The 19,116-nt window shown below is 43.9% G+C and overlaps 1 protein-coding gene and 1 non-coding gene across 2 annotated transcripts in view; one reads left to right on the top strand and one right to left on the bottom strand.

Moving 5' to 3' along the window:
* LOC106579959 (breakpoint cluster region protein-like) overlaps nucleotides 1-10,416 on the bottom strand; it is a 48,416-nt gene extending 38,000 nt beyond the window's left edge. Inside the window, 1 exon segment of the mRNA XM_082966264.1 lies at nucleotides 8,482-10,416. Within this exon segment, the coding sequence (XP_082822390.1) occupies nucleotides 8,482-9,826 (1,345 nt within the window). The 5' untranslated portion in view covers nucleotides 9,827-10,416.
* A 3,356-nt stretch (nucleotides 10,417-13,772) lies between these two features.
* trnat-ugu (transfer RNA threonine (anticodon UGU)) lies at nucleotides 13,773-13,848 on the top strand. Its single transcript has one exon. It is a non-coding gene; the product is annotated as a tRNA-Thr (tRNA).
* Nucleotides 13,849-19,116: the final 5,268 nt, after the last annotated feature.

The following is a 19,116-nucleotide window of genomic DNA, read 5'->3' on the forward strand; positions in this document are numbered from 1 at the left end:
AGGACACAATGGAAGAAGCCACTGCTATCCAAAAAAAAAAACATTGCTGCATGTCTGAAGTTCACACAAGAGCACCTGGATGTTCCACAGCGCTACTGGCAAAATATTATGTAGACAGATTAAACTAAAGTTGTGTTGTTTGGAAGGAACACACAACACTAAGTGTGGAGAAAAAAAAGGTACAGCACACCAACATCAAAATCTCATCACAACTGTAAACTATGGTGGAGGGAGCATCATGGTTTTGGGCTGCTTTGCTGCCTCAGGGCCTGGACAGCTTGCCATCATCGATGTAAAAATGAATTCCCAAGTTTATCAAGACATTTTGCAGGAGAATGTAAGGCTGTATGTCAATTGAAGCTCAACAGAAGTTAGGTGATGCAACAGGACAACAACCCAAAAGACATAAGTAAATCAACAACAGAATGGCTTGAACAGAAGGAAATACGCCTTCTGGAGTGACCCAGTCAGTGCTGACCTCAACCCGATTGAGAAGCTGTGGCATGACCTCAAGTGAGCGGTCCACACCAGACATCCCAAGAATATTGCTGAACTGAAACAGTTTAACTCCTGATCGTTGTGCAGGTCTGATCTGCAACTACAGAAAACGTTTGATTGAGGTTATTGCTGCCAAAGGAGGGTCAACCTGTTATTAAATCCAAGGGTTCACATACTTTTCCCACCCTGCACTGTGAATGTTTACACGGTATGTTCTATAAAGACATGAAAAAGTGTTATTGTTTGTGTGTTATTAGATTAAGCAGACTGTTTGTCTATTGTGACTTAGATGAAGATCAGATCAAATTTTATGACCAATTTATGCAGAAATCCAGGTCATTCTAAAGGGTTCACATAGTTTTTATTCCCACTGTACATTGTAATATTTCTGATAACCAACTTTCGAACTCTGCCCATAACATTTGAACTTTATTGCATTCCCAGAAGGCATGGATTATTGAGTCGTTAGTTTTGCACTTAAGACACGACTCTGCTGTCGTTAACTGTAATTCTGTTAGTTATGTTCCAACTTTCCCTCCATCTTGTGCCAATATCAGTTATTTTTACATCTTGGTTCCAATAGTTAATATTTTTTTCTAAGAGATTGTCAGTTGGTTATGAACTCCGCAAGGTTTTGTATATCTTACCCATCATATGAATATCTTTTTCTGACTCAAATAACATTCCCGCAAGATTGCTATGATGCCCAAAAGATTTCAAATAAAAATTTCATACCAAGAATTGTCTAAGTTGCATGTATTGGAAAATATCTACATTAGTCAGCCCAAAATTACTTTTTAATTCTGTCATGGAAATGTATTTATTTCCTAATAGAAAGTAATTTCCTGTTTCTATGCCTTTAGTTTTCCATGTGGATCAATCTGTTAATTCTGAAAAGCTATCCAAGGATTTTTCCATAAGGTTGTTTTCAGGGAGAGATATTGGTTCTTGTAGAATCCGTTTCATTTTCTTCCATATCGTTAGTGTTCTTAACTAGGAAGTTGTTCATGTTCTTACATGCTGACCACACCGCCCGAACTTGGTTCTATTTTAGACGCTCTGCAATCCCGCCTCTCCCATCTCCTCATTGGTTTTTAGGAGCGTATACCCACAGGGGTGATTGAAAGATGAACTGAGGTCCACACTCCAGTCCAGTTGGTAGCAGTAATGCACCTTAAAGTTGGTTGCCAACCGCCATATGAAATCCACAGAAGAAGACTGAAGGAGGAGAGATTACTAGATACCAACTAGGTTTCCCCCTTTTATTTGTGGATTAATTGTCAGAGTAGAGAACACACGATTTTATGTGACTCAAATTCTACAAAAAAATAACCTTGTGCATTTCAGGTAAAATAACCCAATGTTTATATCACAGGACAAATTAGCTAGCTACAGCAAGCTAGCTTGCTAAATGTTTCATATGTGTTTTGACCTGTCCTCAAATTAATATAGTCTGCTCAGAGTTAGTTTTGATATTTCAACCTGCATGTCCTGATCACGTCTGGTGTGGATGGACAAAATCAACGAGCCCGTTGTAAATCTGAGGGAGCACAAGTTTCAATTGAGGGGGTTATGGCCCCTTTTGCCCCCTCGTGGAGCTGGGTATGGTCTGCCAGAAGCAATATCCACAAACTAATTATTGTCTAACAAGCCCCAGGGGTCAGGCTGTTTGTGGAGAGGTAAGCTCATACAGCACTTTACATTTCATTAGCTGTGTTCCCCCTACACCTCACAAGCAGCTGAGACATTCCATAAACACTTGGCTTGCCAGCCAGCAGCACAGAGGGCCCTTTGAGTATGACCTGGGAGTGGAGCTAAGACCAAGGGGACTAGAGGGGCGAAACAGAGCACAAGAGAGGATTAGAGCGAAGAGGGAAGCCTGGAGCGAGGGACAAAAGCTCAAACATTTCTCATGCCTTTCTACCATTATCTTTAAGAAAATATCTGGATATGGAAAACAGCCTGGGGTGACACCAGTACTTTCAAACCTGGATGAGGTAGGCCGACTGCACTTAAAATAATGTAGAGGACTGTCCATGTTCTGTTAGATCTGAAAGTATTTCAAGGTTGAGAGTTGAAATCGTGCCAAGTAGGCTACTGACCAACCATTTACCCCAATGCTGGTGTAACTTGAACTGGACAGGGTCTGTTCATTTGAGAGATTAATGATGTGTTTGTCCCTGTGCTCCCTCTGACTGCAGCTGGCAGGGCCCTGGCCTGCTGCTCTGATCCCCTGCCAGCTCTCCAGGAACACTCCCACTGCACCATTTTCCCAAGTCAACCACCTCGGAGGACAGGTGACAGGAAACACAGACCTCACTCACGGTGCACAAGAGCTCTGTCCCTTTTCTGTGCTGGCCCCAATTAATCTACATTTTTAGACACAAGTCTTGAATGTAAACTTAAAAGGGGAGGGAGTGGCCCATTTTCTTTGCTTCCTTAACCACTAAAAGCTGAGAATGTTGACGTTCAGGTACAAAAACCAGCCTGTGTGAGTTTCATCAGGAGCTCTGAAAGATTAATGATTGGACCGTTAACCTGGAGGGTGGGTCACCACCATCTCTCTACCTCCTGCTGTGATTACAAATACAGCCCTGGACTGACGCCAGACACCCAGAGAGATAGGATCACTACAAGACAGACTGAGTGAAAGCTTCACATTTGTGTCAAAGGAGATATACAGACCTGTCTAATTGATACTAAGCAGAGGCTACTCTTGGCCTGGCAGAGGTTCACTCAAACTGAAGACATTCTAACACAAGCCCCATTAGCCCATCTTATAATGTACTCATCATTAGCCATAAGACATTTCTGTGAGCCATACAGTAGGAAAAAGCCCTGGCCACTGGCATGTCTGTCAATGTCATAGTGATAATTAACTATGGCAAAGCAGACACATCATAGAAGTGGCCTCATTTAAGCCACACAGCTAATCAGCAGCTCTATTCACAGCCAGGACTGACAATTGGCCTAGATATCCACAAACGAGGAGAATGTGCTCATTCTCTTATTCCTGTGCTATTCTAGGAATAAGAGACCTTAGAGATGTGACCATTTTAGACGGGCTGTTTTCCCATGATTACAAGCAAGAGGTAAAGCAGGGTTGGTGGAGTCAGTGTGGCAAGGACTGAGGCCCATTTATGCCAGTCAGTACTGTACCCAATGCCAGGGCTGACCTTCTTTCTCAGGCAGAGCCAGCCACCATGCCAGGTAGTAAAACACTAGGAGGGCTGCAGGGTACCTGTCAATGCCACCCTGTGTTTGACAGGTTCGCAGCTCATGCAGTCACAGAGAACCCCCCCCCCCCAAAAAAAAAAAAACAACATTGGAGTTGTATTTTCTTCTTAAAATGTAGCAATGACTTAGTGCAACTTAAATGAATTCAAATGAAGCCACTGCCATTTGAAAGGGACATTTAAAACCTCTGCACAACACTGTATACATTTGTAACGGCAGCATCCCTTCCTCTGCATATATATTGTAGGTATACACTCAACGGACATTTTATTAGGTACCCGTTAGCGAAAATGGATCGCTTCTACAGACAGTGAGTTACGTGGCCATGGCTTGCTATATAAAGCAGGCAGACAGGCATGCAGCCACTGTTCGATTGAACTTTATAATGGGCAAAATAAGTGATTAAGCGACTTTGAGCGTGGTATAGTCATTGGTGCCAGGCGCGCCGGATCCACTATCTCAGAAACGGCCACCCTCCTTGGCTTTTCACGCACGACAGGGTCTAGGGTTTACAGAGAATGGTGCGACAAACAAAAAACAATCAGCGGCGGCCCTGTGGGCAAAAAGGTCGAAGGAGAATGGCAAGAATCGTGCAAGCTAACAAGCGGGCTACAAACAGACAAATAACGGCGCAGTACAACAGTGGTGTGCAGAACGACATCCATGTCACGGATGTGCTATCGCAGCAGACAACACATCGGGTTCCACTCCTATCAGCTTAAAACAAGAAGAAGCAGCTCCAGTGGGCACACGGTCAGCGACACTGGACAATTGAGTGGAAAAACATTGGCTGGAACATGACAGCGAGTTCAGTTAACTTTAACTTCTGTGCAGTCCCCAGACCTCAACACAATAGAGCATCTCCCAGTACTAGATGGGTGTACCTAATAAACTGGCTGGTAAGTGTATATAAAACATTAAGAACACCTGCTCTTTCCATGACAGACTGACCAGGTGAATCCAGGTGAAAGCTATGGTCCCTTATTGATGTGACTTGTTAAATCCAATTCAATTAGTGCAGATGAAGGGAAAGAGACAGGTTAAAGAAGGATTTTTAAGCCTTGACACAGACATGGATTGGGTATGTGTACCATTCACAGGGTGAATGGGCAAGACAAAATATTGAAGTGCCTTTTAATGGGGTATGGTCGTAGGCGCCAGGCTCACTGGTGTGTGACAAGAACTGCAACGCTGCTGGGTTGTTCACGCTCAACAGCTTCCTGTGTGTATCAACAATGGTCCACCACCTAAAGGACATCCAGCCAACTTGGCACAAATATGGGAAGTATTGGAGTCAACATGGGCCAGCATCAGTGGAGGCTCCTCAGAAAGGGGAGAACCATCCTCCTCAGTGAATTTCATAAAAATAGTGAAACATTAAAAATGTTATCCATATACATATATTTTCACGTCGCCATACACTATTTTGCAATGAAGGTCTGCAGTAGCCTCAACAGCACTCTGTAGGGTAGCACCATGGTGTAGCCGGAGGACAGCTAGCTTCCGTCCTCCTCTGGGTACATTGACATCAATACAACACCTAGAAGGCTCTTGGTTCTCACCCCCTTCCATTGACTTACAAAGTAATTATTACAACTTCCAGAGGATGTCCTCCAACCTATCAGAGCTCTTGCAACATGAACTGACATGGTGTCCACCCAATCAAAAGTCCAGAGAATTAATCTAGTACTGAAAGCATAACAGTTCTGAACAAATTAATTTCTTCCAACATTAAGGACAAGCGGGACAGAGGGAGAGAGAGTGAGCTAGCTATATTTGGTTGTATTTTATTTATTTTTTACTTTCACGTAGCTAACTGAATGCACCTAGCTAGTTTAGCCTACTCAAACACCTGGCTCAAGACAGAGAGGGATGCTTTGTTAGCTAACTGACTATGGCTATCCAACACTGAATCTCTTCCAAGTCACGGTAAGCTTTTGGTTTTAATCATTTATTACCATCGGGGCCCGCCGGTGTAACTGATAAACTGCTTGCTGACTGTATTGTAGTGGGTTTACTAACGTGTTAGTTCTAGTAGCTATGTTGACTATGAGGTGACAACAACATAGGCTGTGCATAACAGTTAGCAGTCATGATATGAAGGTTTGTCTTTGAAAGCTTTTTTCACCTGGTCACAGACAGCGGATGTGTTATACACTGAAATCTACAAGTGAAGGGAAAAAGTGAGAGGAGGAAAGCGTGTAGATAGTTGCAAGAAGGAATTATATATGCAAGAAGCAAAGTGATCATGCTGTTTTTATATTGCTGCTATGAAAGTGAACTGTGTTTGCGTGTGATCAGGTGTGTATTCATTCCACCGATTCTGTTGAATTTTTATAGGGTTATAGTAACCTCATGATGGGCACAGGAAAACGTGAGTATCATGTAGTAGCCTAAAGCGATCAAGGTGACATTGAATTGGGTGAATGGAATATGAATGACAGTCATCCAATATGCTCTATTAGAAATAAGGCAATGCTCATAAACATTTTTTAAAGCACCGCCCGCCACCCCTGTGGAACGCTTTTGACACCTTGTAGAGTCCATGCCCCAACGAACTGAGGCTGTTCTGAGGACAAAAAGAGGGGGGTGCAACTCAATATTAGGAAGGTGTTCCGAATGTTTGGTATAGTCAGTGTGTGTCTGTAAATTGTATATCTTCACTGTAAATCCGCTTTACCTTTACTGTATTTATATTATTTATGCTGACTTTGTGTCTGCATATTGTCTATTGCTGGCATCACCTATTCACTAAGTCAAATTCCAGGTATGAGCAAATGTACTTGGCAAATAGTCATTCTGATTCTTGTAAAGCTAAATAGTCACCAGAACGCTTATGTAACTGGAGCACAGTGGCCCTTTATAACATTGACATTATAAGCTAGCTTTACTCAGCAGATTAAATGGAATTTACTGAACGTTGCAATGAGTTTTGTTATAAAACAAAAAGAAAAACAGATTTTCCCATACTCGCTCAAAATCACTGACCAAAATAGAGAATAGTGGATTGTCATGCCCGCCTCAAAACCACTACTTACCACAGCACTGATCCAGCAATGTGCGCAATGGCCCTAATGTTCTTACGACGTCAGAAAATAAATCCAGATTTCCATTAATCCACGAAGCCCGATTTACATGAAGTGATCCTGCAGCAGGACCGTTACCTCAGCAACACGGCCATTCAGACCACCACTCCAGGACCAGGCTCAGCAGCATTGTTTCTGCTGAACATTTAACCAGCAAGCTGCAGCAATCACACTAAGCTAACTGTCCAGTTTACGAAGGCTTCAGTCAAAACATTCATCTTCGTATCTGATAGCCGGTTTCCCCATTTCCTACAGGTCAAGCAGCATTGGTAAATGGGTGTTATTGTGAAGAAACAATAATGTGGCGAGACAATGTAGAAAACAACCCATGATAGTGTTATTGTAATATCAAAAAGTTAAATATTTGACCACAAGTCAAAAGGAATCTGTATTTCTGTCAGAAGAGCCAAACACTGGCTTACTGTTCTCAGACAATTTGCTTGTTCATTGCATGTTTGGTTTAAAATGCTTTCCAGCCTATCACGTTACATAACAGCCTGTTCTCAACAATTGCTACTGAAAATCTGCTCCAAACAGCATGTTTTTTTTTGTAATAACGTCAAACAACGCTCTTCTCATATGAATTCGCATAGCTTTTATTTGTTGAGCCTAGCAACAAATGACCCTGACTGATTCACTACAACAGACCGTCTGTTAAGACTTCAGTGAAATCATGTAATATGTGGCATTGAGTCACCCCTTTTCACTTAGACATGTATTTCTTTAATTGAATCCCCATCATAGACAAATCATACAGCCTCTCATGTATTAAAGCTTTAATAAATATTTTGCATGGGAACTCACTCTTCTCTGTCCTTGGCAGCACCTAGTAAGACCACCCCATCCCACTTAACATTGCTACATTGTTGCAGTGTCAATACATACTCTGCATGAGTGATTCTCCTATTGTGTTCACACATCACAACAGGAAACACTGAGGCCTGAGATTTTGATGGGAAGCCATGTGGCACACTTTGAGCCCTCCGTCCTCTTTTTAGTGAGAGTTATCAGCCCTTTTCCTCCCCACCCCCAACACAGAGCCTCCCTAAATTCATCACGCTACACAAGCCCCTTTAAGTTAATTACTTCTAGCTAAGGACAACAACGCTGATGTGTGCTGACACAAAAACACTCTGGGTGGACAGGGCCGAGTGACTGGGCAGCCTGAGGGCACGCACTGTCTCAATCAGGGCATGTCCACAAGAGCACTAGGCCACTCAATAGGAGAGTAGAAGAGGGGGGGGGGGGGGGGGGAACAGGCATGTTTACAAAGTGAAAAGAAAACAGTCGCACAATCTACAAAGAACCACACAAGCACTAGGGTGCTTTGCAATGGTTGGGCTGTGCTAGTGGTTTAATGTATTCATATGGAAAACTTCTTGGCAGATGCATGGTACACTAGATCTAAATAACTCCTTCCTTTCCTTCAACATGTTGCAGGTGCACATATACTGTAAGCACATCCGTGCTTGAGGAGAGGTCTAGGTTAGGGCAAGTACAGGCATCTCTAATAAACATGAAACGGCAGTGGTTACTGAGCCCTAGGGTGCATTAACAATTCTCGTGCTTTTATACAGTGTCTCATCAAATGGAAATTAAAACAGAGGATAGAAAATATCTTGATTACAAAAGGACAGAGACTATGTCCTTGCAGACCTACCCAGGTCTCCATGGAGACTGTTGTCATGCGAGGTCCTACTAGACGTAGTGGAGTTCCCATCGTCGGGCCAGATCTGACCTGTTCTACGGACACCCACGATGGAGGCCTCGGACACCAACACCTGCTGCTTCAGACGTTTCTGAGACAAAGGGGTGGGGGGGCTGCTGCTGTCAAAGGACTGCTGGGAAATCTGGGACGGAGAGCGGCTCTTCGGTCTGTACATATGATAGGTTGTGGGACTTGGTGACACGTGACTTGACTGGCCAGAGGAGAAGTCCTCCTCACTGGACGTTAGGTTCTCATTGGAGCTGCAGTCTGGGGTGTAGCCGCCCCCAACATCGTCAAAACTCCCAGGTGAGTAGGAGCGCCTTGGCCAGGTGAGGTGGGAGTCCTCCTCCACACTGTGGTCCCTGATGTGGATGATCCTCCCCTCCCCCATCATCCCCCCGACATACACACTGGTGTAGGGCTGACAGTCTGTCGGTTGTCTCCCCCCATTGGAACGGATCACACTGTCCTTGAAGAAATGTGGGTTCACCTCTACTGCATCATCATACAGCCCATTGTAGCCACAGCCGCCCTCCGTGGATCTGCCTCGGAGGACAGATTTGCGGATCTCCCCCGTCGCAGTGGACAGGTTCCCAGGCAGGGAGTGCAGGGACCTCTTCCGCTCCATTTGCATGGCCTGGCAGCCCAGGCTGCTGATCTTGTCTGAGACCTCCCTGTCATTGACCTTCACTAAGCCTCTCTCATGGTGGTACTCCATGTTCACGTAAAAGGGTCTCTCTGTCCCACCAACCCCTTTCCCATCTCCTGCCGTGTGAGAGTTGGTTCTCTTGATGTGCTCAAAGTTGGACCTCAGTGCTGCTACTGAGCCCATGCCTACCCTGTCTAGATTTGTGTCTGGAGGACCCACTGTAGGCCTGTGAGGGGAGAAGCCACCACTCTGTTTGGAGGGAGACACCCCATCCACCTCTTCCTCTGGATACTGTTTACAACTCCCTGCGTCGACTGCCTCACCTGGCTGCTCCTCCACTGAAGGCTCATCTAAGTGGGATCTCTGGGTGTCTGAAACACTGGATTGGTCTCCAATATTCTTTAGGGACATCCTCTTGATGCCCCATCTCTGTCCATCATATGCCTTCCTCTCCTTGGCCAGTAAAGTCTGCAGGTAGATCATCCGAAAGCGCTCCTTGTTCACCTCCAACTCCAGCTGCCTGATAGATGCCTTGCATTTCTCAAGCTCCTGCTCAACATCCCCCAATGATTTCAGCTCCATATTTGGGGGATTTGACTCTGGGAACTGGGCTTTCCAAGCCTCTACAAAACCCACTGGTTCAACCATTTTTTTTAATTGCTTAGTTCACTGAGAATAGAGTAGAAACTTCTACTAAAATATCTACTAAACGATATGATTAGTTTCCAATCAAAATAATTTCTAAAGTATGACTTATAATGGCCATTAGAAGCTATTTCCACACTTCAGACTGAATACAGTTTTCAGAAGACTCGTGCACATTTCTTCTTATGGTTCTAACGTTATTTATCAACATAGCTCGCATAGTAGAGAATGCCATGAGGACTGCGAATGACGACCCAGTTCAGATACCTGCAACAACAAAAACAGAAAGAAAGTGTCCTTATCTTCTGTAAGTAATGTCAGTAGACAATGATCCTTCATTCATCGTAAAAGCAGGAGCACTGTGCTATATCCAGACGTTCCATCCAATGATTTAGTGAGTCCAATAACAATTTTACATTTCCACTGTAATTCCTGTTTTTCGTGTTAGTTCGTTACTCCGCATCCAATTGAAAGTTAGTTTGAATGTTCTCTCGTTAACCTTTGATTTACCACACATGATATACACTTCGTTTGATCGCACGCTAGAGTTACTGTGTTTTGCTCATTTTATTTAGGTTGAGTTAGTGCTGAAAAGAGAGGGAGGGACTTTGATGTGATTGAGGATCAGTCCAGTTTTAAAGACACAGGCACGTCGAGAAAACAAGAAATCCAAGCTGAAGAAAAAAACCTGATAATGATATGGTCTATATTATGTAAGTAATAATGTAGACTAATCTATTGCCATTTTGTAAGATTAAAAACAAACGTTTTATTAAGGTATAAATACCGTCTGAAATATCGATATTTGTCTCCATCTAATGGTACAAAAGAGAAATCCAGACAGCCAAGAACCTGCCTGTGCGCTGGTGGCAGAGTCTGCCCAGTTTGTCCCACTCTCTCTTCAGAGAGAAACAGGCGAAGCGAGATTTTTTTATTTAACTAGGCACGTCAGTTAAGAACAAATTCTTATTTACAAAGACGGCCTAGGAACAGTGGATTAACTGCCTTGTTCAGGTGCAGAATGACAGATTTTTACCTTGTCAACTCGGGGATTCAATCTAGCAACCTTTTGGTTACTGGCCCAACGCGCTAACCACTAGGCTACCTTTACCTCCCCGCCCAATATCTGTTAAACAAAACAAGGCAACGAAATACATTTTTTTTATGGAGGCCAATGAGAGATTGTCAAAAAAAAAAAATCGAATTAAAAATCCCTCTGAATTTTTTTTTTTCTTCGATTATTTTTTTATTTAAATCACAAGAAAAATATTGTTTAAAGTTCAAAAAACATTTATTGAAAATAACATTATAGAAATCAATTAACTATTTATTATTATTTGACCATGCTGGTCATTTATGAACATTTTAACATCTTGGCCATGTGCTGTTATAATCTCAACCTGGCACAGCCAGAAGAGGACTGGCCACCCCTCATAGCCTGGTTCCTCTCTAGGTTTCTTCCTAGGTTTTGGCCTTTCTATGGAGTTTTTCCTAGCCGCCGTGCTTCTACATCTGCATTGCTTGCTGTTTGGGGTTTTAGGCTGGGTTTCTGTACAGCACTTTGAGATATCAACTGATCTAAGAAGGGCTACATAAATACATTTGATTTGATTTGAACTATTTACAATATGACCGAAAAAACTATAGTGATGAGTTTTTTTCTTATAGTCCCTTTAAAAAACAACAACAATAACAACACAATAACAACACTGTTGCTGGAAGTATTAGTGTTTTTTAACTGCTAACAGAACAGGATTTTATCATGTTTAGAAGAGCACATTTTCAAATTGACCCTATCCAGGAATAACTTTTGGATGTGGCCACAGGGCTAAGCTCAGTATGTCTTATCTGGTACACTGTGTGATCTTATGCATTCTCTATGTAATTTGGCTCTCTCTCTCTTTCTCTCTATTATCTCTCGGGTTACCTTGTCCTGGACCAGCTGTTTCTACCCCCCCTTCTCTCTCTCTCTCTCTCTCTTTCTCTCTCTCTCTCTCTCTCTTTCGCTTGCTATCTCCCTCCCCATCTCTGTCTCACTATCCTGTCTCTCTCGCTATTCATCTCCCTCCCCATCTCTGTCTCACTATCCTCTCTGTCTATTCATCTCCCTCCCCATCTCTGTCTCACTCTCACTCTCCTCGCTCTCGTTCTCTTCCGTCTGTCTCTCTCTCTCCCAGGCAGGGGAGTCTGTCCTCAGTGTTCTGGCAGGTTGTAAGATGGTTAAGAGGCTGTCGAAGATGGAGAGTGAGACAGAGACCAAGCTTGGCCAGAAGTTGGATAACCTGGCCAAAGGTAGGTTAGCCTTTTTCTTTGCTAAAGAAAAGTTACAGAATAATGCTTACTACAGATATGTGATGAAGCGTTTTTGGCTGAGAAGTGTTGAGCGTTAACCCCTTCCTCTCTCTCTCTCTCCAGATGTGTTCAGTGACTACTACCAGAGTAGTGAGAGCCTCTCCTTTACCCTCCTTATAAGGAATTGTCCCGTGTGGGGCAGAGCTACCTATTCGCCGTCATTGTAAATAAAAAATTGTTGACTGACTTGCCTAGTTAAATAAATGTTCAATAAAAAAATCGAAATAATAATCTGCAGGCCACCCTAGCCAACACCCACCTCTTCTTCAACAATGATGGTGTGCAGATCAGAACTAAATACAGGGGTCAGAGGTCAGGGTGTGTGTGTGGTTTGTCCTGGACTTTCTGACGGGCCACCCCCAGTTGGTGAAGGTAGGAAACAACATCTCCACTTCACTGACCCTCAACACTGGGGCCCCACAAGGGTGCGTGCTCAGCCCCCTCCTGTACTCTCTGTTCACCCACGACTGCGTGGCCATGCACGCCTCCAACTCAATCATCAAGTTAGCAGACAACACAACAGTAGGGGGCTTGATTACCAACAACGACGAGACAGCTTACAGGGAGGAGGTGAGGGCACTCGGAGTGTGGTGTCAGGTAAACAACCTCTCACTCAACGTCAACAAAACAAAGAAGATGATTGTGGACTTTAGGAAACAGCAGAGGGAGCACCCACACATTAAAGGGGTAACAGTGGAGAAGGTGGAAAGTTTTAAGTTCCTCGGCGTACACATCACAGACAAACTGAAATGGTCTACCCACACAGACAGTGTGGTGAAGAGGGCGCAACAGCGCCTCTTCAACCTCAGGAGGCTGAAGAAATTTGGCTTGTCACCCAAAACCCTGACAAACATTTACAAATGCGCAATCGAGAGCATCCTGTTGGGCTGTATCACAGCCTGGTACGGCAACTGCACCGCCCTCAACCGCAAAGCTCTCCAGAGGGTGGTAAGGTCTGCACAACGCATCACTGCGGGCAAGCTACCTGCCCTCCATGACACCTACAGCACCTGATGTCACAGGAAGGCCATAAAGATCATCAAGGACAACATCCACCCGAGCCACTGCCTGCTCGCACCACTACCATCCAGAAGGCGAGGTCAGTACAGGTGCATCAAAGCTGGGACCGAGAGACTGAAAAACAGCTTCTATCTCAAGGCCATCAGACTGCTAAACAGCAATCACTAACTCAGAGAGGCTGCTTCCTACATTGAGACCCAATCACTGGCCACTTTAATAAATGGATCACTAGTCACTTTAAACAATGTCACTTTAAATAATGGCACTTTAATAATGTTTACATATCTTACATTACTCATGTCATATGTATATACTGTATTTTATCCAATCTATTGCACACCTATGCCGCTCGGTCATCGCTCATCCATATATTTGTATGTAAATATTGTCATTCACTCCTTTAGATTTGTGTGTATTAGGTAGTTGTTGGGGAATTGTTAGATTACTTGTTAGATTTTACTGCACAGTCGCAACTGAAAGCACAAGCATTTCGCTACACTCGCATTAATATCTGCTAACCATGTGTATGTGACCAATACAATTTGATTTGACATACTGGAACATGCTGTTTCAACACGGTCCCGTGTGGCTCAGTTGGTAGAGCATGGTGTTTGTAACGCCAGGGTTGTGGGTTCGATTCCCACGGGGGACCAGTACGGAGAAAAAACTTATGAAATGTATTCACTACTGTAAGTCGCTCTGGATAAGAGCGTCTGCTAAATGACTAAAATGTAAACATACACATCCAGGCATTGCAAACTGACGCATACATTTGTGTAATTGCTGAACCATGATTTTGTTTGTCTTCTCTGTGTCCCTCTGTTCTCCAGTCTGACATGTTGCGCTCACTATCCACCACAAGATCCACAGTCAGCACGGAGGACTTGTTCAAGATCAGGAAGTTCACAAAGGACTTTGGAACGGAGGGCTGAGAGGTCCTGGTCAGTCGGGACTTTACTACTCCTTACCCTGACTCTCTGCACAAGCCCCATTCGTACGACCTCCTGTCAAATAGTAGCTACAGCATTACGACGCTACAAACTTGGAGTTGTTCGACTAACCTGAATTGGCATGAATGATGGAGCCTTTTAACTTCATTCATATTATTTCCCTCTGATCGTACGCTATTGGACAGTCCTGAAGACTCATTTCATCCTGTTACAGTGAGTACAGAGCTCATCATTGAGTGGGGGAGGTGTTTACATTTTCAGCCCTTTTCTATTTCTGGATATGAACATTGGAAATAATAGTTCCACAACAGACACTATCATATTGTTCCAATACTGTATGATCCTAAGCGATCTTTGGTGCCATTTAGCCCCATTCAGCAATATGGGGTGCTTCAAATTCAAATACTTCCAGCGCCATCGGGAGTTTTCCATAGGAAAGCGCTATCGCTATATACTGGTTTTAATGTCTATGTTATTACATTCTAATGGTGGTCCTGTAGAGCATGAAGCTTGCAGGGCCAGGGTTGTGGGTTCGATTCCCAGGGCCACACATACGTAAAATGTATGCACGAATGACTGTAAGTCGCTTCGGGTAAAAGCATCTGTTAAATGGCATATATTATTATTACATTGTTAAAACAACAGACCTACAATGTGAAGGTCTTTTGGTTTTTCAAATTAATATTTGTGTGGAAAGTTTACATCAGTTGGAAAGGCAGCACAACAGTATCTGTTTAATTATTACCTGATTCAGAAGTTGTGGACAGAAATGTTGGTAGAAATAAATAAGGTGTAGTCTGTATTAACCAGTGATCTACTATAATACAGGGTATAATGTAAAGTTAAAATAAAATAATGACAAGTACATCTTGAATTTTTTTATTCAGGTTTCTTTAAGTCAGGTTAACTTGGTTATGTGTAACAGCATTGAGATCCCCTCTGGGACCAAAACTGACTTCAGTATTATTGAACCAATATACCCTCAACTATACTGTCACGACTTCCACCGAAGTCGGTCCTTCTTCTTGTTTGGCGGTGTTCGGCGGTCGACGTCACCGACCTTCTAGCCATCACTGATCCATTTTTCATTTTCCATTGGTTTTGTCTTGTCTTCCTTCACACCTGGTTCCAATCCCATCAATTACATGTTGTGTATTTAACCCTCTGTTCCCCCTCATGTCCTTGTCGGAGATTGTTTTGTTTGGATGTGATGTGCTATTCAGTGTTGTTGTGCGACAGGTTTTGTACCCACTTTGTTATATTGGTTGTTTTGGAGTTTTATCAGCATTTATTAAACAACTCAGTTTATACCAAGTTTGTTCACCGGCGCCTGACTTCCCTGCCACCAACACGCACCCCTTACATATACAGAGACACAGCAATACTATTATGCCAACAGTATTGGAACAATATGATAGTGTCTGTTGTGGAACTATTATTTACAATGTTCAAATCCAGAAATATAAAAGGGCTCTTCTACTGAAAATTACAGAAAAAAATATTCCTATGGAAAACTCAAGAAGCTGGAAGTATTTGAATTTGAAGCACCCCATATTGCTGAATGGGGCTAATTGGCACCAAAAACCGCTAAGGATCATGGTGAAAATGGCCGGAACTAGCAAAGCATCATGGTCAATGTAGTCATTTTCATCCTGCCAAAGAGAGCCAACCTTAATGTCTATGGCACAGGCCCCCAGTGTCTTAGAAAGCCTAAATCAAATCCAAATAAAATGTTTTTGGTCACGTACAACTCAATATTAGGAAGGTGTTCCTAATGTTTGGTATACTCAGTGTACTGTATATGTACAGTATATGACGGTGTGTGTATAGACAGTATGGAGCGTATATGAATAGAAAAGGTGTGTACAGCAGTTGTTATATACTAGAATACAGTATATACATATGAAGTGGGTAAAACAGTATGTAAACATTATTAAAGTGACCAGTGTTCAATGACAATGTACATATGGCAGCAGTCTCTAAGGTGCAGGATTGAGTACAGGGTGGAAGCTGGCTAGTAACAGTGACTAAAGTTCAGGGCAGGGTACTGGGAGGAGGCTGGCTAGTGGTGACTATTTAACAGTCTGATGGCCTGGAGATGGAAGCTGTTTTTTAGTTTCTCGGTCCCCAGCTTTGATGCACCTGCACAGTCTCTGCTGTCTAGATGATTACATTTTTTTACATTTTAGTCATTTTAGCAGACACTCTTATCCAGAGCGACTTACAGTAGTGAATACATACATTTCATTTTCATTTCTTTTGTACTGGCCCCCCGTGGGAATCGGCCTCCCGTGGGAATCAAACCCACAACCCTGGCGTTGCACACACCATGCTGGCATTGCAAACACCATGCTCTACCAACTGAGCCACAGGGAAGGTGTGCTGGTATGATGACACGAACTTACCAGACGAGCTAAATTACTTCTATGCTCGCTTCGAGGCAAGTAACACTGAAACATGCATGAGAGCACCAGCTGTTCCAGATGACTGTGTGATCATGCACTCACGTCTGTAGCCATGAAGTGCTTTGAAAGGCTGGTCATGGATCACATCAGCACCATTATCCCAGAAACCATAGACCCGCTCCAATTTGCATACCGCCCCAACAGATCCACAGATGATGCAATCTCTATTGCACTCCACACTGCCCTTTCCCACCTAGACAAAAGGAACACCTATGTGAGAATGCTATTCATTGACTACAGCTCAGCGTTCAACACCATAGTGCCTTCAAAGCTCATCACTAAGCTAAGGACCCTGGGACTAAACACCTCCCTCTGCAACTGGATTCTGGACTTTCTGCCAGGCCACCCCCAGGAGGTAAGGGTAGGTAACAACACATCCGCCACGCTGATCCTCAATACGGGGGCTCCTCAGGGGTGCGTGCTCAGTCCCCTCCTGTACTCCCTGTTCACTCATGACTGCATGGCCAGACACGACTTCTACTCCATCATCAAGTTTGCCAAGGACACAACAGTGGTAGGCCTGATCACAGACAACGATGAGACAGCCTATAGGGAGGAGGTCAGAGACCTGGTCGTGTGGTGCCAGGACAACAACCTCTCCCTCAAAGTGATCAAGACAAAGGAGATGATTGTGGACTACAGGAAAAGGAGGACGGAGCACGCACCCGTTCTCATCGATGGGGCTGTGGGGCTGTAGTGGAACAGGTTGAGAGCTTCAAGTTCCTTGGTGTCCACATCACCAACAAACTATCATGGTCCAAACACACTAAGACAGTCATGAAGAGGGCACTACAAAGCCTATTCCCCCTCAGGAGACTGAAAAGATCTGGGATGGAACTTCAGATCCTCGAAAGGTTCTGTAACTGCACCATCAAGAGCATCCTGACTGGTTGCATCACTGCCTGGTATGGCAACTGCTTGGCCTCCGACCGCAAGGCACTACAGAGGGTAATGCGTGCGGCCCAGTACATCACCGGGGCCAAGCTTCCTGCCATCCAGAACCTCTATACCAGGCAGTATCAGAGGAAGGCCCTAAAAATTGTCAAAGACTCCAGCCACCCTAGCCATAGACTGTTCTCTCTACTATTGCACGGCAAGCGGTACCGGAGCACCAAGTCTAGGTCCAAAAGGCTTCTTAACAGCTTCTACCCCCCCAAGCCATAAGACTCCTGAACACCTAATGAAATGGCTACCCAGACTTTTTGCATTGCCCCCCCCCCGCCTTTTTACACCGCTGCTACTCTCTGTTGTTATCATCTATGCATTGTCACTTTAATAACTCTAACTCTACCTACATGTACATATTACCTCAACTAACCGGTGCCCCCGCACATTGACTCTGTACCGGTACCCCCCCCCCCCCCTATATAGTTTCGCTATTGTTATTTTATTGCTGCTCTTTAATTACTTGTTACATTTATTTATTATTCTTATCCGTATTTTTTTCAACTGCATTGTTGGTTAGGGGCTCGTAAGTAATAATTTCACTGTAATGTCTACACCCGTTATATTCGGCGCATGTGACTAATACAATTTGAATTGATTTAATACACTGGGTGCTGTAGATGTCCTGGAGGGCAGGCAGTGTGACCCCGGTGATGCGTTGGGCTGTCCGCACCACCCTCTGGAGAGCCCTGTGGTTGCAGATGGTACATTTGCCAGGCGGTGATACAGCCCGACAGGATGCTCTCAATGGTGCATCTGTAGAAATTTGTGAGGGTCTTATGGGCCAAGCCGAAATCTCGGTCCCAAGCCGAAATTATGATCGCCAGAATGGCCTCCCCCCACAAAATTGAAGGCCGTTTTGGGCTCTAAAATTAATATATAATGATCAAGTTCGCTCCCCATGTTGAATGATTTTAAAGTTCGCTACAAATCGAGATATTTAATTAAATAGTGATCCACTCTAACTACTACATTTGTTGTCACACAGGACCACGTGCTGACACAGACCAATCATGGGCCGACAGGCTACCTCCACACCTCCTCATAGGTGCACCTAAGTTGACTCTCTCAGGCAGGATGAAAACGACTACATCATGATCCTTTGCTAGTTACAGCCACTTTCACCATGATCCTTAGCAATTATTTGGTACCATGCAGGCCCATTCAATAATATGGCATGCTTCAAATTCAAATACTTCCAGCTTCATGTGCCATCGGGAGTTTTCCTTAAAAATACCTGGATGATGTTGGCGTTACAGTATCTCATGGTGGACTAACTGGGAACTCTGAACAATACGAGGTCAATTCATGATGTCAGTGATCTTCAAGTCGGAAAGTCAGAGCTCTAGAAAGAGACCTGAGTTCCCGATTTGGAATTCCGAATCTCGGAAGTCCGAGATTTCCAAGTTCCCAATTGGTTTGAACTCGGCAACTATCTACTGGTTTTAATGTCTAGAAAGATTTGTATAACTAAACCAAGATAGACCATAGCCTGTCCTTTCAAATCGGAACAAATTAGTCATAGTGGGCAGAACAAGCAAGATGGGCAGAGCCACGCACG

Source organism: Salmo salar, chromosome 20 (genome assembly GCF_965601325.2).
Source record: "Salmo salar chromosome 20, fSalSal1, whole genome shotgun sequence".
NCBI lineage: Eukaryota > Metazoa > Chordata > Actinopteri > Salmoniformes > Salmonidae > Salmo > Salmo salar.